The following is a 19,914-nucleotide window of genomic DNA, read 5'->3' as shown; positions in this document are numbered from 1 at the left end:
TCACACTCGGGTAAGATATAATAAATCACTGAAAGAAGTCCATGAAATAATCACACAACACTGAACAACAAACATAAGAAAAGAGCGGGGGAAGAAATTCTCACATCTTTGTCTCAGAGGCGTTGCAGTAGCTCCTTCTCTCCATCGGGTGTCGCTCAACCACTGCACCTACTGCATCCACCCCCCCCAACCTCTGGGCTGCTAATTGCGCCGGACCAATCACAGGAGAGGTGGGCGGGTTTCCATTGTTACTACAGATACTCCGAGAAGTTTGCACCGACCTGCTGCAGCTGCACCTATGAGTCTCCATGTAAATGAATAGCCGCGGCCCGCGCGAGACAGACGAGCCGATTATGCCGAGATAAGGAGCATATGACTCGCCCCTCCGTCCGATAATGGCACGCGATGGTTCATCCGCGGAGGATTTCCCGGACAAAGTGATGCCCATAGCGGCTCCGTGCACGTGCAGCAAGAAGTGCAGGAGTCGGAGCAGCAGCGTTGTGTTCCTGGGATTATTCCTGCTGTCGCTGACCCTTCACGCTGTCACCCTCGTCTGCTATTTGGACCTTCGGTCCCAGGTCAAAAGGGAAATTATTCACCAGAAGCGGGACTCAGTGATGACACTGGCGGGGAGTGACCTGGCTGACCCGGCGGAGGTGCTCTCGCTCAGCCACCCAGTCCGACTGGACTCCGGCAGCAGCCGCGGAGGAGAGAGTCGTGAGGTAAAAAAAAAAACAAAGACTTAATGAAGAGACACCGGAGCTTCTTTAAGGCGACATTGTTGTCATTCCTCACGCGGAGGCTGTTCGTGTTCATTCACCTCCGCTCGGTCCTCCTGTTCCCGGTATCACGGTGTCAGGTTTTGTGTCTGCGCTGTTACGGCATGTTTCTGGGCAACTTCTTTTACAGTAGCCTGTCACGGCGTTTTATCAGCTCAGTTTCCAGACAAGTATGTTTTTTGGGGTTTTTGTTTTTGAAAGGATGGATTTGCGCCCCCGTGTGCGTCATTCCGCCTTTCTGGACTGAGACGCGCTAAAAGGTGTAGGCTTTAAATCTTGTCACCTAGCCAGTGTCTCTGGTTCAGGTAAACACATCCAGGGTGGGCATAAGTTGAACAAGAATTAGGGCAGTTGTGGTTCCGATTTTTGCCTTTGTTGAGTAAAGAAAATCCTTTCTTTCATTTATTTATTTTTTGTGGGGGGGAAATAACTTTCAGTAAACTCATTGATTAATATAATGGGCGAATTATTTATTAAGTAAAACCACATTTTAACCCAATTTGACTCGGTCCCAGAGCAGACAGAAGTCCAGTACTCAGAACTTAGGCAACCTGCCCAGCTGGAATCGCAGAGGCAGGTCAGGCTATGTGCTGGAGCAGGTGGACAGAAAATTAACTGGATCACCAGCAGGTGCAAAGCCCAAGGGCTGATGTAAATTCATCAGGACTTTAGATGAGGGTACTTGGTACTTGGAGCAAAGCCAGCCCCACTTCTTGTGTGTTTTCTTCCTTGGCAGCAGGGCTGACTGAACGGTCATTTGTGTTGTCTGTGGCTTTTGGCAACAACCCACTAACCACTAAGACCACCACAACACCACCACACACACACACACACACACACACACACTACCTCCCTAATTTCATCAGCACAAAAGGCCCGAGTGCACCTCTCAACTTTGCATTGCTTGCTCAATTAGCTCATATGTCAGCAGTTGTGTAACCTTTTAACAGAGAAAATTATATTCTGTGTGTGGGGGGGGCATTGGCTGGACATTTAGTTGTGCAGAGCTGTCAGCTGGGTAACCACCCAGAGGAATTCAAGTTATCCAGGATGGGCGCATTTATTCCTCAGTAGGAAAGATTAATGAGATCCATTGCTCATATTTGGATTTGCTCCGTTAACATTTTCCTTTCATGAGCTCAGCCTATTAATTTAGTCCTCTGTGTGTCCTCTTTGCTAAGCTTATTTTAGATAGTAGTGGTTTCCTCCAGTTAAAGCCGAGTGAGATGGGCCTGGTATTTGGCCCAGATGGTGACGCTTCATGAGGTGAAAGACTGTGGCCCAGCTGTAAATATTTAACAGTGCTGTGATGCTGTCCTTGCCAGATGTCTGCATTAAACAACTCTGATTACACATCCCACAGTTTACATAGTTGGAGAAACAGGAGCATGTGGCATTTAGACGCAGCAGCCACACTTGTTAGCTTTTCTGGCATTTCCTTTGAAGGATCTTTCTTCTTCTTTTTTTTGGGGGGGGGGGGTTAAAATTGTTTATTGGATTTTTCACACAGCTCTTCATCAAAGGCACTTCAGGAGCATTGGGGAAATTTCACGTGATGGCCAGGTATATACAGACAAGTATAACCAAAAACATGAGATGCCTTGAGAAAGCTAAAGCAAAGTACAGTAACGTCAGGTCCATACCAACACAGGCCAGCTTTCCAACAGCATATATGATACAGCGAGGCTCTGTTGTCACGTAAGTGCAGTGCTGCAGCCTCCGTTCAGATGGACCTGTTTTGTGGTCGAATTGTGTCTTGAAAAACCCAAGCGGTGTGGTCTGTCGGCATGTAAAAGCAACCTTAACATCCGGCCATTCAGCAGGGCTGGTCAGTGTCAAACAAAACTAGAGAGCGCCAACGCATTGGCATCACACCAACCGTGACGCCCAGGTACAGAGTGGTTGCGGCGTTAGTAAGTAATACTTCATACATATGAGCATAACCACACCTGTCTTTGAAGTCAGCCTTAATGTTGATGTCAGCTACACACCTGTGGGATAGCGACAGAGAGTCTTTCTGATAGGTCCCACTGCAGTTGTTGTGTCAGGAGCAAATTTTGCCACAATGAATTAATGAAAAGATGATTTTATTTTTTAAATTTTTTTTGGTTAGTTGAAGTCATGATATCAAGGAAGAATAAAGTTGTTTGAAGTGAAAATCAGCTGTCTTAGCACTAAACTAGTTTTAAATGATATAAATATATTTATTCTTTTCTTTTTCCTTCTACTCTTAAGTTAGTTTTTTTTTTTTCTTGAATGTTTAATCTTGCCAACACTTGTCATTTTTTCCACTGAAAGAAAACACAAGTAGAGTTATTACTGAGGCTTGGCCTTCTCTTTGCAGTTTCTTTTTGCAGATGCACACCTGATCTGAAGGTCATGATCGTGGCTAAAACTTCCAGATAAGAATCTTGGCTGTACAAGCCGTGATACTACAAGTGTGTAATCGGTTTCCAGAATCTCTCCCTGAACAGGGGAGGAAAGGCCCGTGAGGTGATGCGAGGCGAAAAAAGAAAATAACCAAAAGCTATCAAACTGAGTTCAGACTCTGTGTGGGACCATTTGTGTCTCCTTGGATGTTTTACAAAAAAAAACATTTTATAATCTTCATTTTCTCAGATGTAAGCACAGTATTGGAAACAATATTGTTTTGCAGACAAAGCTGGCACTGTTTATAGGTCTTAAGAGATCTAAACTATGCAGTCAAACCACAAGTGGAAATATGAAATGTTTGGTAACAGAAATTCATTTAGTTTCTTTGGAAACAGTTAAATTTTGAGCACTAATTTAAAAGCTCTCACTTTTTTCAGATCTTTCTAGCTGCTTCTTAATGAGTCGATGATCTGTTCATTTATGATCTGGGCCCACAAAGTGAACAAACAGTCGTCACCTCACCAGTCGCAGTGGGTATGCCCGTGAGCAAGGCAGTAAATCCCAGCTGTCCAGCAGACCCCGCATAGTTCCCAACAGTAAAAAATCCCCTTCCCAGGTGTGTGTGTGTGTGTGTGGGGGGGGCGCTAAAATCTGTGCCACAAATGTGATGTAAGGCGAGCGAGAGCAAGTGTCTCCCTCAGTCAGCCTGACCCTCGTTCACCTTACAGCAGCGAGTGAAATGTAATAAACGTCCACAGAAACATTTCAAAATGTAAGCTCAGAGAGCGTTTTACTCTTGAGCCTAACACTTTTCTTATAGCTATTATATGAAATAATTTTCCTCTCTGATGTATGCCTTTAAAGTCCCCCCGAAGAACAGATGCTAAAACATCTGGAGTCTAGTTAACGGCTATTAAAAAAGTCAGTTTGATGGGACGCAAAGTCCTCAGCAGCGTACAAGCTCTGGGGCGCCCGGGTGGGCTGTCACCCACATCTACTTTAATTGTGACCGCTGCATAATTGGTTAAAACAGCAGTATCGTACATGCGCTGAGAGCAGGTCGACATATCAGGGATCAATCAGCGCAGACATAAAAGCACAAGTCGTGAGAGCAGAAACATCAGAAATGGCGAGGCTGCGAGCGTTTGCTCCGTATAGGCTTGAATCGTCTTGACAGACAGATGGCGTAGACGCCCAGTAAAGATTGAGTCCAGAGTTGCAAACATCCACCATAATAATAAATTCTCAAGGCCTTCTCAGCACTCAACAAGGAGTAGGTTTGCCAGCGAGTGTTGCAACAATTTGAAAAGTGATTGGCTGCTGACAGGCTACATTTCCCTTAGGTTGAGCTCCACAGATTTTCAGATGACAATCTATGCATAGCGTTATTAAATTACCCAAGTTATGGTTAAAAACACATGGCCTTTCAAAGAGCGGGCTCTGATACGGGCTATGGGGAGGATCCTTTTCTTTAAGTGATATTTAAGAAGAAAACGCAAAGTCGCTGTCGGACCCAGGAGTGCACATCACAGGAATATTAGGTGTAATCAGCTCTCAGGAGTATGCATGCCACTGAACTTGGTAATGCCCATTCAGCCAGTGATGGGCATGTAAATCGCAACCACACCCAAACAGCCCTCAGTTTCACCGTCTCAAGCTTTGCAACATCAAATTTTCAACTACAACTTAGCGGCCACTAACTGTTATTGACTTTGCAAGATTTACAGACAACGCTGCAGCCAGAAAGTCTGTATTTGTGGAAAACTGTGAGTAAAAAATGCTACTGGAGACCTGCAGCATTTTATTTCTTGCATTACACTTGAAATGCTGCAAATATCAAGGACCTTTTGAGGCTAACTGGTAAGAATATATGCAGTTTGTAATAGTAAGTGTTAATAAGGCAAAAAAAGGAGTCTTGTTATCCCAAAATTACACATCCCTGGGGTGATTGAATTTTAGTCATATCCTCACGAAGCAACAGGGAATCTGCGCGCAACAGCAACCCCCACTCTTTGAAGATTTGAAAGCCCTCTAATTAATAGCATTTTTTTCTCCCCATGCGCTGAAAAAGAATGGTTTACTCAATAGTTGGCACTTGGCATACATACCAACACATTGTCATCCTGATTTACTGTAACTCTGCGTGCCTTTGAAGGGTACGAAGGCTGTAAATGTTGTAATGAAGTGAAATGAAGCAAAAAAGGGCGAAAAACCATTTCTCATAGTCATATAATGGAAGGAGAAGAAGAAAAAAAAAATCACTTTGTTGCCTTCATCTAAAGTACGATGCGCACCAGTCTGGTAGTAGCCCCGTAGACTGCTTGTTTGTCTTCTGTCGTTCTGCAGGGGCTTAATCTCGGGCCAGAAATTGGCTGTTGAATCGTGTTTGGCTGTCAGAACAGAAGAAAGTGTAACGCCATATGGCTGAATATACACCACAAATCCTTTGAGAGGTAAAAGCTAGCCCCCCCCCCCCGGTATGCCAACAGCTGGAGAGGAGATGTGGAGGCACCTGCGCACCAAATGAACAGCAAACGTTGCCGCTCGCAGGAACATCTGGAGGTCTGCGCGCCGATAATCTGTTCCAACACACAGTCCTCCATCAAGCTGGAATTCCCGTGCTCGTAAGGTCAGACACAGCTGGCAGCTGGTCAGGGATGTAGACGCTAACTGCGTCGAACTTGCCTAACACAGTCGGTGTCAGGTGTTTGACATGATACATCTCATCCCCCATCCAGAGGGGGGGAAAAAAGGAGGGTTCCCACATCTGAGACGAGGTATAGAAGAAATTCGAACCATAACTTCTTTTCGTGTTTTGCAGCGGCTCCGCCTTGTAAAGGCCCACAAAAAGACCCTGGGAGTTCACGCTGCTTTCAGGAGAAGGAGCTTACTTGTCATCGCGACTTAATAACGATGTTTACTCGAGTGTCACAGATGGAAACAGGGAATATATCATCCTGGGCACTACTGGGGTAGGCCCCCCAAGGAAGGCCAAAGTGTCTGTCGGTAAGCTTGTCTGCTTTGTTTCTAAGCAGTAAGGCGAGCCGATACGTGGTTATTTATTATCTTTTGATCCGTGCTAAGGTGCCGCATGCGTCACTGCTTTGGTAGATGTCAGTTATCCAAACACCGAGCAGATGTCCAGCTCTCTACAAGCTGTCTGGTTGTCAGCAATGGAGGGCCTTAATGTCTCGGGCTATTACTTTTTATTTATGCTGACACCCCAAAGTGTGACCAAAAAGCTGTCTCGTTTACTGCGAGGCCTGATGAAAAGAGTTGGCTTTGGGTGGTCTCGTTTGTGTTTTCAGTGCCAGTTTTTGAGTTTTTTTTTTTGGGGGGGGGGGGGTTTTGGTTTTTTTGTTGTTGTTTTTTGTTTTCTGGGAATCCTCCAAAGATGTGATCACAAACTGGCTGTTCAAACAGAAAGCGACTTGGAGCAATCCATATTTTAAACTCTAAATCCTTAGCACGAAACATTGCCTTGTCAGCACCAGACACGTCTCGAATGTCTTACAGTCGGGTCAGTGCGTCCTACCGAGTTCATGTGAATGTAGGTCGACCAGAACCAGTCCCAGATGAACAAACGTGCGGTTTGTCCCGCCGCTCACTTGCCCATGGGAACAATCCGCCGCTGTAGTGCAACTTCCCCTGTTTTTAGGGATGAGCTCAGACCAGACCAGCTACATCAGATCCTTTTCCTTTGACAATTTATTTTGTAGCTTATTCATGCCAACACTGAATGGGGCTGGGACCAGGTGCCATATGAATGGGTATTGCTCTCAGATTAACCGCAGTTCATGTCCTCCTTTTGTATAAAAAGGTGAATTTTAGAAGCAGTCGTGTCCAGGTGACTGTCTCAAACATCAGAAACTCAGACAAAAGTGACTTGGGTTACAGGATGCGTTACAGCCCAAATGGGACAGACAATGACTTGGCCGCATGTGAATGTGCTGGCTGACAGTCTCACATCTTTTCAACTGCCCCAAGTTGTGTCTGTGCAAACATTATACCCCCCAAGAATAGAAAAGGCCACTTGTAGCAAGAGTTTCGCTCTCAAAAACTTTGTAGCATTCAGCCCTTTTGTGTTGGGTTCACCGAATTCATCTAAGGTGGCAGCAGCTGGTAACAATAGGCGCAGCGTGCTCAAAAGATGTGGCACCTTTTTCCATGCGTAATTTTCCGTCTTTAATGATATTTTCCTTTGTGTCCCACCAGGAGAAGTTACTGTACAGAAAAGCTGACTTCCACGGCACAGAGGATAACAGGGGCATAACTCAGCGAGCGAAAAGAAGCCCCGGCAAGGAGCCAGAAACAGGTGCAGCCCTTTTTTTGCGTGTGTTATGAGCATTTGACATCCTTTAATACTATTGTCTCTTTGATCTTTACGCCTTGATACACAAGACTGTTTTTTGCCTCCTAAGTTGGTCTTCTGTTTTGTTTTTTGTTTTTGTTGGGGGGGGTTTTCAAGCACATCATCTATTTTCCATTAATCATTAAAAAAAGAAACTAACTTTAGCTCTCTGGTTGCACCTGCATCAGTTTGTTTTCTGGATATGTACTTGGCAACTAGCGAGTCAACTGTTGAGCAATGTTTTCTGTAACACGCATTTGCTTGAACAGGACTCAATTAAGTGTAATTAACTGGCTTATGGTAGGCTTAGAGGTCTTAAATTTTGCAAACTGTTTGCTGATGGTTTCTCACTTTCTTTCTTTGTGTGTGTGTGTGGAATTGATGTTTTATTGATTTGTGCTTACTTAACAAAGCAGCGCCACCGCATAATGTTGCCGTGTTTATAGAGCGAGAGATTCAATGGAATGGGATTGATTATTACTTGGATGGCAAACAAGGACAACAAGGAGTTTGGGAGGGCTGCACCAATTTGAAACAGACAACGAAGCCCGGGTCCCCCCCAATCCCCTGCCCCTCCACTAAAAATAACATTACGTCCACCAATTTTTTTTTTTTTTTTAATTTAAAGTAATTATTTTTTATTTTTCTTATTGTTTGAAGCTGTCAGCAAAGCAGTTATGTACTTTGGAGTCCAGCTGTGTTATCAGTGACATTAATATCGCAGCAGATGACAAAAAGTATACTGACTTTGTGAGTCATTTTCGAGAACCCGGCAACCATGCGTGAGCATAGCTTTCATTAATTCTGCTGAATTGATTTATGCTAATCAATAGCTCCGTGGTAAACCATGTGGCCGGTATGTCTGAATTTGCTTTTGTAGTTTGTTTTTTTTTCTTTTTGTTTAGAATCTGCACTATGCAAATAAAAAAAAAAAAAAAAGGAGAAAGAAAAGGGAGGGAAGCCTTTGAAGTTTCACGTCTGAGTGCAACAAGTGCAGCACGATCACAAGGCATTCCAATGTCTGTCTCGTGACACTGAATACTTGGGGGCAAGTTTAGTGATTGTGTTTAAATTAGAAGAAAAAAACTCACCTTCGAGACTTTATACATAAATCAGTAAAGTCCCGAGCCTCTAAACACTAATCATTCCCAGGTCTCTCCTCTGCTCTTAGCGCACAGACAAAGGCTTTTGTAATCTCAGCCTTAGATGTGTGTGTGTGTGTGTGTGTGTGTCCTGTGTTTGCACATGTGCGCACGTGTGTGCGTCCTCGGCACTCCTAACGGGCACCAGATTCCAGATAGGGCTGCTCGTTAAGAGAAATCTATGCGGATGCATCCAGTCATTTAGCCAGAGGAGAAACACTGGCCATATGTTTGAGGGGGGACTCAAACTGTGAGGGTTTAAGGTTAAATGGCCTTTGTAGTTATAATGACATGGTAAACACAAGAGCAACCGAGACAGCTTTTTGAAAAGGATTCTTCAGCTGTGCGCGGCACATATACGTGCGCGCGCACACACCCTCTTGCAGATGCAAACACAGAGTGCTTTCAAGCACTGACATAGATGCCCCACCAACATCCGTGCATGCACATCCATACACATGGTTGTAAAGGAGGAGACACGCACACACACAAACACACATGCACACACACACACTTTCATCTGCATTCTCCATCTGGGCTTAATTCAAAGAAAAGGATTTTGGCAGGATAAAGTATCTCTCTAATGATCTTCTCCAGTTCCACTGCCTGTGAATGCTTAAGGCACTTGTTCATACAGAGGAGGTGAAACCACACTTACAAATTACTACACTACAAGATACCACAGACTGACATACCTCCACTCTAGTGTTCAGTGCACACCATCTCAATCTGTTATTTCAGCCTATTTAGGATACCTACATGGAATGATCTGGATGCTCGATGTGTCATTTGAGATGATAATTGTTGAAGAGGGCATTTGAAGCTTAATCACGCTGCTTCGGTTTCTTTCAGAATCAACTGGAAAGGAAAAAAGGAAAGAGAAAAAAAGAGGTATGACAAAATCCGGCATACGTTTCTGTTATTATGGTCATTCATTTGACTGTTATCTGCTGCACGTTTCTACAAATGCACTTGAGAAGTCATCCAAAAACCGCCTTAACTCAAAGTGGGCGACAAGCTTTCAGTATCTATGTAAATGTAATACTTGCCGGCAAATTAGTGATTTGTGGTGATTTATAATTAAAACTAACTTGAGTGCTAACCGTTTATTCCATCTTTCTCCACAGTGAAAAAAAGGCCTGTGCCAGGACCACCTGGCCCTCCTGGTCCCCCAGGTCCACAGGGGCCACCGGGTATCCCTGGAATCCCAGGTATTCCAGGAAGCAATGTTGTAGGACCTGCAGGGCCTCCAGGACCTCCTGGGCCACAAGGACCACCAGGCGCTCAAGGTCCAGCAGGTATATAACTTGCATCGAATCCTCCTCAATAAGCAATACTCGAGCCAGAGAGCTTGAAAACGAGCAGAGAGATCCTTTTCTTAGATTACAGTTATTTCCTGTATCCAGACACTTTCCCACAGCAGAATGGGGCTCAAGTTGTCAAAATTGATTCACTCATTGCTCGCACTGTGAGAGTTTCTGGTGCAGGATGTCAAACATTGTGTGGAGCAGAAATGATCTATCTTTAAACTATGCCAGAGTTTGTTTTCTTTTAATCATCCTCTCACCTCGGCAGTGCAGAGGCCAGAATTTGAACACGTCTCCCTCTTGCTCTTGCAGGGGTTCCTGACAAGGGCAAAACAAAGGAATTCCAGGTAAGAGTATGTCACCGTTTTAAAATTTTGCATACAATTTTCTCCCAGTCGCAGCTTCTGGTGAAACAGCTGTTCTCCTGTTTTACGTGAATTTGGATTAGTCACCAGAGATCTTTTGTCTTCCAGCCAGCAGTGGTTCACTTGCAGGGGCAGGAAACTACGATCCAAGTCAGAGAAGGTGGGTGCTCAGTCTACGCTCATTTAGTCACAAAGAACAAAAAAGCATGCATAATCCCTGCCATTGGTTAAACACAGAGTTCTGGATGTGTGCTAAACCTCAGAATTACAAGAGAAAAAATATAAACACAGTAGATTGTTGACATGCAGTGAATGTTTATACTTGAGATCCAGCATGCCAGATTTGGTCATTTTTAAGTATTTCTGTGCTCACCAAGGATTTTCTATCCAGGGTAAATGTTACTGCCAGTTTTTACCCATAGCACTGTGTAGGATTATAGACATCCTAAAGTTATCCTATAGCCGTTTTACAATCTGGAATGGTAACTCATACTCATGTTGCATGCTAACTGATTCTGATTATCCTTCATCACATCACAGGTAAGCATCATTAGCAGGTTTATACTGTGTGTCAATGCTGAGCTCTGGTTGCAGTTAAGCTCTGCTGAAAGCTGTTTATGTTGACCCTCTTTGTGTGTTTGTTGTGACATGTTTAGATCTGTCTCAAGGCATCCTTAAGAATTGGAAGATGGTGTCCATCCATCACCGCGTGTTTAAAATGCACTCTCGCACTGGGCAGCTAGAGGTGCTGTTGGACGGTGTCTACTTCATATATAGTCAGGTAGAAGTGAGTACGGTCCTTGACGTAACTCTTTAAATTTACAGTTGATAGTCAAAAGAGCTGGCAGTCGTTCTAAAGCTAAGCTCAAGAATGACAGAGTTGACCTGTCTGCTTTGTTTAAGCATATACATGTTACCTTTTTAATGTAAGATGTATTTCTTTTGCCCTTTCCCTGTGGCTAAATGTGAAGCTTCATAACTCATATTCATGCTGGCTTCTTTAATATTGCAGCTGTTTCAGCTTTAAATAACCCCTGAAATTATCATGTGGAGTCGTACACACTTTAAAGTCTTGTGATTTGTATGCCCTCCTCCTCCGCCCCCTCCCCGCCCCATTTACCAGGTGTACTACCTCAACTTCACTGACATTGCCAGCTATGATGTGATGGTGGACTCCAGCCCATTCCTCCGCTGTACTTGCAGCATTGAGACGGGCCAGCGCAAATTCAACACCTGCTACACGGCTGGTGTGAGCCCACTCCGCGCTGGCCAAAAGATCTATATACGCATAGCTCATGAGTACACACTCATCAATATGACCAACCACACCACTTTCCTGGGAAGTGTCAGACTTGGAGAGGCTCCATCTGCTGGACAGAACGGATAACTGCACAGTCACCAGCACCCACCCCCAACCCCCCCCGATGCGTAACCAAAAAGCAGCAGTCACGTTAGCCCAGAATCACACTGCCTGTTCATCCTGCCTGACGTGGGATTGACACAGTAATTTAAAAGCCTATGTTTTGCCTCTGTTTAGAGGGCTGGTAAAAATTGAGGACGCCCCTTTAGTGACTTTTGTTCACTTTCACAGATGTCTGTATTCAAATGAACCAAATAAGACAACTTCTGCTGCCCTTTACTTTAATTTTGCGCAGAGATCGATGAACCAAATGTTCTCATCAGAGAGAAGTTTCTATTTGTAGTCGCCATTTTGTACCGGCAAAGACGGGATCTCTCTTTAAAGTGAGGAAGGACACTGTGTTGATGTATACTAAGTGCTGTTGAATGATAATCTTGTATCTCCAAAAAAACAAAAAACGCTAAAAATAGCTAAAATAGCTATTTGAAATGTTTTGTTCTGGGGCTTTGTTGGCCTTTTTTAATTCATTTGAATATATTAACATTTTTAAGAAAATGAAAGATGATGCAAATGTTCAACACAAGTATAAAAGTATCTATGCAAAGTAAAGAAAATCCACTAAAACTGGAGTTATAAGGTGTTCACAGAGCAACAGCACTATATATTTTGCGCGCATTTGCACTACAACATCCCTGCAGAATATCAGTGATATGTTTTGTTACAGTGCTATTGTTTAGTTACCTTATGAATGAATCCATGTAGAGAAATGATAGTTGTTAATACATGTCTGTACATACTGTATATAAAATGGGATATACTTTTGTAAATGGAGTTGATTGATGGATTAAAATGTTTCATTTTCTGTCTAAACCATTCGTCTCTTGTGTTTGTGCAGCCAGTGGTATTAATTTAAAAGGTTACAACTTCTCTTTCATATCGGACTGAGCTGGCACGAGTACTGACAAGAACAAATGATGCTCTGCGAGCGAGGCCTTTGTCTTTATTAAAATGTGGCTTTTTACTTCAACTGCGAGTTTCACAATACATCTCAGAGTTTGGCTGTAATTTTCATGCAGTCCAAATGAGTTCCATCTTGAGAGGCAGGGCAAAGATAGTTCCTCATTTTAAAAACTAATTTTGAAACTGAACGTTTAGGTTTCCGGAGTGTACTGATGTGTGACTTCACTCGTTTGAGTAACTTGGGGACTGGGGGGGGACAGCTTGTTAGTCTCAAAATGCTCTATAATGCGTTATTATCACTCACAGCGTTCATGTTTTGTCTCAGTCTTTTCCTGGTGCACAGAGCCAGGGTTTTAGAAAATGATTTTCGCAAACTCCAAGGAGACATAATTCTACAATTAAATCAACCATGTTCTGAGGGAGTCGATGGGAAATTGGCCAAGATGCTTAAAACAAGCGAGGTATGTCACTGATTATACAGGATGGAGTCATCTTGGACATTGTACTACTGAGATTTATACCATTAGTGAGTTGTTCAGATAGCGCTGCAATAATAAATTTTATCGCAAGGCTTTGTTTTTCTCATAGGACATTAAGTCAAGAGTCTTCCAGGAAGCTCACAGTTCTCTGAAGATATCTTCTAGGAGAGTCAAAAGGGACCCAGGCAGTTCTAGAGGTGGGTCAGAGCTGAGAACTGAAAATATCTTGTTAGTTCCAGTCTAATCTGGTAATGACAGCACAAACAGTATATGCTAAGTTAATAAAAAAATGAAAGTCAAGTGTTTATTTCCTTCTCTTGCCAGCTTCAACAGCATTTCTGCAGTTAAGGGCTGACACTAACAAACGGCCAGACATAAGAGGTAAAACTAAATCCAAGTCGTTGGCTGTACCGTCTGCCATTATTTTGATGAAGCGTATCTTGCCTTTTTCTCACAGGAAATATAACTGTGATCTCTTGGATTGTTTCTGCACAGCGAGGAAATGCAATTTCACAAAAGGAAAACAGAATTGTTGTCCAAGAAGATGGTTATTACTTGGTGTTTGGACAAGTATTGTGTCACTCTAACTCGAGCAGAACTAAATTGATCATGCATATGATTTGTTCCAACCAGTTAGGTAATGTTCTGCTTAATTTGCAGGTTTTGTTTGAAAGCCCAAGCATAGTTATGGGTCATGTCGTTCGAAGTAGGGCCTCAGCTGAAGCCGAGCTGTTGCGCTGCCTGCAAGCGATGCCCGATAGATATCCTGCCAACACATGCTACACTGCAGGTCAGTGAGAGACTGCTGCTGTGGAGGTTTTTTTGCTTTTGGATACAGGCGCTCTCTGTAATACACAGCGCTGTTCCTTCCTCTACTTATCGAGGTCAAATAGGCATATTTTTGAAAATGTTACACTGTTCCTTGAAAGTGGATCTCTCGTGCTGATTTCTAGTTCCACATTTTTATTCTTAGACACTATACTAAAGTAGCTTTGCAATAATTTACAGTTCAAAATAATCCCTGTTCATCTTATATCGCGGCCTTTGTGCAGCTACACAGTTTATTCCAGGTTTTAAGCCTGTGTCGGCCAATAGTTTGAAGCATTTTGAGAGCTGCTATTTTGCACTTTTGGAACCAGACATAACCATAACTGGAGCTTGCTTAGCTTTCTGCAAAGGGTATCTACTTACTGGTGATAAATAAGAGGCTAATGAATCTCAGGAACTGTAGTAATTCAAACAAGTCAGCAAATTATACTTTTTCATATAATTCAGTTTATAAACGCTCCAAAAGGCCCTAACACCGCAAGTGCAGTCAACTGTAACTTCCTGTGTTGGGACACCTGTCAAGCTGGGCACACCCTGAGTTTTAAATATCACCAGCCTCCATTTAAAAAAGAAAATTCAGCTACCATGCACTAGCTTATCGATAAATTCCCAAATCTTTCTTTTGTGCCAGGCTATAAACATGCTTGTTAATGCTGCACAGGCCTTTTAACTGTAGTACTATACTGTACTATAGAGTATTTGACCTGGTTTTGGTGCCAGCCTCAAGCATCCATTAGACAAACTGCAGTTTTTGGTATTTCTGCACTGGCTCCATTTTTCTGCCCTGGGCAGTGCCCCTCATCTGAAACAAACCCATCAAGCCAACTTCCTAGTGGGGGGGCCACCCCTCATAAAAACCATGAGATGGCCATAATATCCAGGATATCCGACAACATACAAGTCCATTAGCAGAAAAAACAATCCAAAAGTAGCACCAATAGTAAAAAGGCTTTTGTGTATAGCAAACATGTACTGTACGTTTAAATACATTTACACTTTCTGACAGCGTTTGTCCTCTGTTGCAGGCACAGTGCAGTTGCTTCAGGATGACGAGCTAGAACTGGTGATCCCAGACAGGCCCACAGCCCTGATATCTACAGATGAAGACTCAACCTTCTTTGGTGTCATACAGCTGAACTGAGACAAGACAGTAGGAGGATGATAAGGATGCAGCTGACTGTTGCTGGAAGTGGGAAACTGACACTGAGCAGCGTGAGGGCTGTGCAGATATAAAGCAGAGTGGCAGCAGCAGGAAAACTATTTTTCCTGCCAGGCAAATACATTTTTTTCAAATATATATTAGCTTTAAAATGTAGAATTTGGGTGCATGTCCTGGGCTGACTCCCAAAAGTTTGTACTCATGTGCCAGCACCTCCTTTCATCAGTCTATTTTAGGCGTGTTCCTTTATACCTTGCTGGGGGCTTCCCTCCTGTTCCACCTACGCGCTGTCTGCTTATTTGTTCCTCTTGTCTATTTTAAAACGCTTTCCGTTTCCAGAGACTTTGTCAGGAACAAACAAATGTATAAATTTATCTCCCAGGAAGTTTCTTGAATACCACAATAAATAATGTATCATCATCTAATTAAAGTTGTTATAAATGGGATAATGTGTCGGTGCAAATTATTTCTCAACTTGTATTTAAAGTGCTAGCAAATTCTAAATGCATTTATCTCTAAAAGTGGCTTCACTTAGCACTAAAAACACAATATGTTTGTCTACAAACCTTTTTTTTTTGTTTGTTTTTTTACAAATTATAAGGTTTTCGCTTACATGTGACCTAAGCTTGACAGAAAGAGGCGGTCTACGTGGTCATGTCTTTATTGTCTAAATATAGTATCCACCTTCCCTATCTGGTGGCCACAGCTGTTTTCTCTCTCCCTTTTTTTTGATGAAGCATGGCTATAAGAGGGTGTTGGTGTGTGTGTGTGAGTGAGTGCATACGAGCTCTGACAACAGCAGTGGTACAGTTTAGCAGCAGCAGCAGAGGGAGAATGGTCAGACATATGTTCTCCAACTTCCTACTACTCTGGTCACTCAGCCATGACCTTTGCGTAACAGGACTGACGTATTATGCTTCGAGGGTAGGTTCAACATGATCAATATAAATGCTAAATGTTTTTAAATTTGCACTATTTATTTATTTCTTAAGCCTACAGAATTGCTGGTTTTGATATTTTTTAAAAGTGCCCCATCTCTGAGGCTCACACTGTGTTCCTTTAATTTCAAGGAGCAGTCCTGGAACAATCGGAATCTCTCTTCTATCCCTGTGGATTTGGATATAAGGATCAGAAGACTGGACCTGTCCAATAACTTCATCAGACAGCTGCACAAGCTTGAGCTGCCTTGCTTGGAGCAGCTGGACTTGAGCAACAACCAGCTGGATCTCATCTCCGAGGGGCTGTTTGAAAACCTGGTTCGACTTGAGCAGCTGAATTTGTCCAGAAACGAACTAAACAACAACCTTGGCAATAACAGCAAAGCCCTCCAATCCCTCAGCGGGCTGAAGGATTTGGACATATCAATGAACGGCCTGAGTGACTTTGCAGCCGAGCACTACCTTAGAAACAAATCCGCCCTCGATCAGCTCAAGATGACCGGTAATGCTTTAACAAGACTTTCACACAAATTATTCACAGAGAGTAAAAGCCTGAGGGCCATTGCTATTGACGACAATCTGATATCTGAGATCGAAGAAGGGACGTTCGAATCACTGATCCAATTAGAGGTGTTAAACTTGGCTAAAAACAATCTTGCGCACATTTGTGATTTTAAATTGCGTCAAGTGAAATTTCTAAATCTGAGCAGAAACTCTGTAGAGTTTTTTGTCACACATGAGGACAGCAGGCTGTACAGGCTTGAAGTTCTTGATCTCAGCCACAACAAACTTCTTTATTTTCCAATCGTTCCGAAAACGAACCGTTTGCGGTATCTTTATTTACAGAATAACATGATCGGTTCCTATTCAGAGGCTGCTTTGGTGTCAGAGACAAATTCTCTTTATAGTGAGATTGTAGGTGAAAAAATTGCAATAAAAAACAACCTACACTCAAACTGGAGGCCCATGCCACTGATTTATATTGACCTGAGCTACAACCACTTCAGGTCTTTCCCAATCGAGACTTTAAGCCTATTGCTGTCTTTAGAAACTCTGAATCTCAGCTATAACTGTCTACAAAGCATCATCTGGGATGTGAGAAATGACTCTGACTCAGGACCCCTTCGCCAGCTTTTCTTCCGCTCCCTAAAGCACCTTGACCTGCAAAGCAACAGGCTGGTATATATTTCCCCACCTTTTCTCAGTGCACTCGCACAAATAGAAAGACTAAATCTGCAAGACAACTCAGTCCAACCTTGCACTTCTGCTGATCACTTAGGAAGCATTAACTCAACACAGCAAACAAATCTTGATGACCTTTGTGTTGAATTCGCCTACTTAGGGACTCTAAAACACCTCAATCTTAAAGGAAATGGCATAAAAATGCTTCAGCCTAACACATTTCAGGGGACTTCTTTGGTTTCCCTCAGCCTTGCAAAAAATCCATCACTGGTCATGCAAGAGGGGGCGCTAGAAGGTGTGCAAACAACTCTTCAGTCCTTAATTATCAGTGAGATCAACTTAAACAGCTCTCGTCTGTTGTCTCTACCGTGCATGCCGGCATTAACCCACCTGAACGTATCGAACAACCTGCTGGATACAATTCCCAGAAGTTTAAGTTGTTCTCCCCTGAGAGAAATTGACATAAGACATAATGTTTTTATAACTTTAAACCCTTCGTTGATTCGTGCTTTATCCACAAACCTTACCGTCATGCATATAAGCGGGAATCCTTTCAACTGCTGTGACAACAGATGGTTGATGGTCTTAAATGAGACGGAGATTACAGTGCCCGATATCAGTGAGGCAGAATGCTTTACGAGAGTTAGAAACCTTACGGTGACAGAATATCTGATGAACCCTTCATTGTACTGTTCATTGCGCACAAAGGCACAGGAAGTTCATTTTGGACAAATGATGATAATTGTCTTATTTGCAATTGTTTTGTTAGCAGTTTTCATCATGTTCAGCAGGAAGCTGTGCTGCACACAGAGATCTGTTATGGTGTGAAGTCTCAAATCAGTCTTTTACAGTTTTTTTTTAGATAATTTTAGACATGCACATGGGCTATGTAAAGTAAGCATACCATAAACTTGGTGGAAAAGTGAAGATTGTGGTTATTGCACATTACAGTCTTACAGGACATACCTGCAAACTTTTCGTGACCTCTGAAGCTAAAATCTTAAACTGGAAATTGGCATTACTGATTCCCAAGTGGTTTGGTTACAGTGCACGTCAAATCAAGAATCACAAGAGTTCGTATCCATTCTTCATCGTGAATGTTTGTTTTGAAACTAAAAGCTTTAGCCAATGGATTACATTTTTATGACGTCTATGAAGCCTTGCAGAACATTCCAAGAGTCACGACTGGACTCCTGAATAATTCAACACAATTGCCATATAGACCCTTGTAAGAGAGCTTTTGTTTAAACATATTGATTTGTATATATTTTTAAATAAGAATGGCTTATTTTGTCTTTATACAAGAAATGTCATTATACCAGCCTGTTCTGTAATATATAATGTGTGGCTCTGACCCTGGAGACTGTGGTCAGATGTTGCAACGGTGTATGGTTTACATAATAAACATGTCGCACTGAATAACCACGATATCGTGCAGTTCTTTATTTAAGAATACCATTCCCCGCATTTCAGTATCTACAAAATAAATCAATGAGGTGGGAAGGTGAACAATTATAGTTGAAATGCCACCAAGTCATAGAATCCTAACTGTAAGGTCATGATCAGAGAAGGTCATCCATTAAGATTGTGAAACTAAGCAACACAACATTAAACTTTGACTTGCATCCTACAATACTGATCCACTGGCAATGGCATGAAAAGATATTTGAAATTGTAAGCAAGTACCTCTGGATGTACACCAAAAGAAAAAAAAGATATGCCATTGAGCAATCTTTCTTGCTGTCTTCCTATTGGCAAATCCCTCTTCTTGAAACTGATGCAAAGTGCCGTTTTGCAACTGGAACCAGTATATGTGATGTCAGCATTATCACGGGTACAGCAAAACTGCCTATCAATCTAACTCTTGAGCAATATTAACTTTAGTAAAATGTCTGTATTGCCCCACCCACACGTTTCAGCTTCTAGATCAAGTAGCAGCTTGACAAGTTCAAGCAAAGAGCACTTGAAGAAAAGAACACTGTGTGGATAGCATTAGGTGTCAAACCATAGGAATGCAACAAGTAAATTGTATTCATTCTTCTTCTTGGTGTTGATAGTTACTGGCATTTAGACATTAGCAACAGCTTGCATGCAAAGTTGCACGACTTTCTGTTTCTACCTCTACACCAGGGGTGCCAAACACATGGCCCCTGGGCCAGAATCAGACCGCCAAAGACTCCATTCTGTCCAACTAGACAGACTTGGAAAAAAATTGAGAAAAAGGGCATAAATTTGGGACTTTTAACTGTATTTTCTATAAGGTTGACAGCTTTTTCTACTGATAAGGACCTCCTTCGTAACCATTCATAACACACCAAAGTAACTAAATAATAGATAAACAGTTAAATGCAATATCTACAACTGAAACTTCTATCTTTTTAAAGAGGGTCCACAGTTAGAAAGTCATAGTCTGTTACATCCAGTACTTACAATATGGACAGATTTCTTCCATTTAATACAGCAGCATTTCTTTATCGTGTAGAAAAACTGAGACATTCTGCTTAAAATGTACTTCTTTTTTGTTATATGAAGATATCTGAGAAATTCAATGGATGGTTAAACTTCTTATGGATCAAAGTGGGCTCTATGCAGCCCACTATGTCAAATGAGCTTGACATCCTTGCTCTAGACTGTCAAATGCTGTCTGATAAAAAAAAAAAGAAGTTCTAAATTCTTTTAATTGTTAATTTA

General features: G+C 42.4%; 3 protein-coding genes across 6 annotated transcripts; all 3 read left to right on the top strand.

Annotated features, from left to right (window-relative positions):
* Positions 1–219: 219 nt before the first annotated feature.
* eda (ectodysplasin A) lies at positions 220–12,538 on the top strand. Of its 2 annotated transcripts, none has more exons than XM_085291230.1 (8): positions 220–722; positions 7,368–7,467; positions 9,498–9,536; positions 9,773–9,943; positions 10,265–10,299; positions 10,426–10,477; positions 10,974–11,098; positions 11,441–12,538. In XM_085291230.1, the coding sequence occupies exons 1-8, from the start codon at positions 396–398 to the stop codon at positions 11,702–11,704; spliced, it is 1,113 nt and encodes a 370-aa protein (XP_085147356.1). In that variant the 5' UTR covers positions 220–395; the 3' UTR covers positions 11,705–12,538. The 2 variants fall into 2 exon arrangements, with proteins under 2 accessions (XP_085147356.1, XP_085147348.1); XM_085291222.1 differs by having other exon boundaries at positions 10,974–11,104.
* Positions 12,539–12,849: 311 nt separating this feature from the next.
* On the top strand, positions 12,850–15,552 carry LOC146582103 (tumor necrosis factor ligand superfamily member 13B-like). 3 transcript variants are annotated; one of them, XM_085291189.1, is made up of 6 exons: positions 12,850–13,098; positions 13,226–13,313; positions 13,441–13,497; positions 13,574–13,686; positions 13,777–13,906; positions 14,970–15,552. In XM_085291189.1, the coding sequence occupies exons 1-6, from the start codon at positions 12,850–12,852 to the stop codon at positions 15,083–15,085; spliced, it is 753 nt and encodes a 250-aa protein (XP_085147315.1). In that variant the 3' UTR covers positions 15,086–15,552. The 3 variants fall into 3 exon arrangements, with proteins under 3 accessions (XP_085147315.1, XP_085147322.1, XP_085147307.1); XM_085291196.1 differs by having other exon boundaries at positions 12,864–13,098; positions 13,574–13,674; XM_085291181.1 differs by having other exon boundaries at positions 12,864–13,098; positions 13,574–13,906.
* A 356-nt stretch (positions 15,553–15,908) lies between these two features.
* Positions 15,909–18,604, top strand: LOC146582102 (transforming growth factor beta activator LRRC33-like). Its single transcript, XM_085291167.1, has 2 exons — positions 15,909–16,027; positions 16,174–18,604. The coding sequence occupies exons 1-2, from the start codon at positions 15,938–15,940 to the stop codon at positions 18,049–18,051; spliced, it is 1,968 nt and encodes a 655-aa protein (XP_085147293.1). The 5' UTR covers positions 15,909–15,937; the 3' UTR covers positions 18,052–18,604.
* The last annotated feature ends 1,310 nt before the right edge of the window (positions 18,605–19,914 follow it).

Source organism: Mchenga conophoros, linkage group LG2 (assembly GCF_057382185.1).
Source record: "Mchenga conophoros isolate Kocher_MC1m ecotype Shallow Benthic linkage group LG2, M_conophoros_male_GT1.1, whole genome shotgun sequence".
Classification (NCBI taxonomy): Eukaryota; Metazoa; Chordata; class Actinopteri; order Cichliformes; family Cichlidae; genus Mchenga; species Mchenga conophoros.
This window is presented reverse-complemented; position numbering and strand designations above follow the sequence as displayed.

What these genes read in the sequence shown, in the direction of transcription:
- LOC146582103 (XM_085291181.1), top strand. Translation starts at nt 12,913, where the DNA reads ATGCTCTATAATGCGTTATTATCACTCACAGCGTTCATGTTTTGTCTC. An exon ending in CAAACGGCCAGACATAAGAG is followed by an intron (nt 13,498 to 13,573) that starts GTAAAACTAAAT and finishes TTTTTCTCACAG; the next exon opens with GAAATATAACTGTGATCTCT. An exon ending in CAACACATGCTACACTGCAG is followed by an intron (nt 13,907 to 14,969) that starts GTCAGTGAGAGA and finishes CCTCTGTTGCAG; the next exon opens with GCACAGTGCAGTTGCTTCAG.
- eda (XM_085291222.1), top strand. Translation starts at nt 396, where the DNA reads ATGGCACGCGATGGTTCATCCGCGGAGGATTTCCCGGACAAAGTGATG. An exon ending in AGGCGCTCAAGGTCCAGCAG is followed by an intron (nt 9,944 to 10,264) that starts GTATATAACTTG and finishes TTGCTCTTGCAG; the next exon opens with GGGTTCCTGACAAGGGCAAA. An exon ending in TACGATCCAAGTCAGAGAAG is followed by an intron (nt 10,478 to 10,973) that starts GTGGGTGCTCAG and finishes TGACATGTTTAG; the next exon opens with ATCTGTCTCAAGGCATCCTT.
- LOC146582102 (XM_085291167.1), top strand. Translation starts at nt 15,938, where the DNA reads ATGGTCAGACATATGTTCTCCAACTTCCTACTACTCTGGTCACTCAGC. An exon ending in TGACGTATTATGCTTCGAGG is followed by an intron (nt 16,028 to 16,173) that starts GTAGGTTCAACA and finishes TTTAATTTCAAG; the next exon opens with GAGCAGTCCTGGAACAATCG.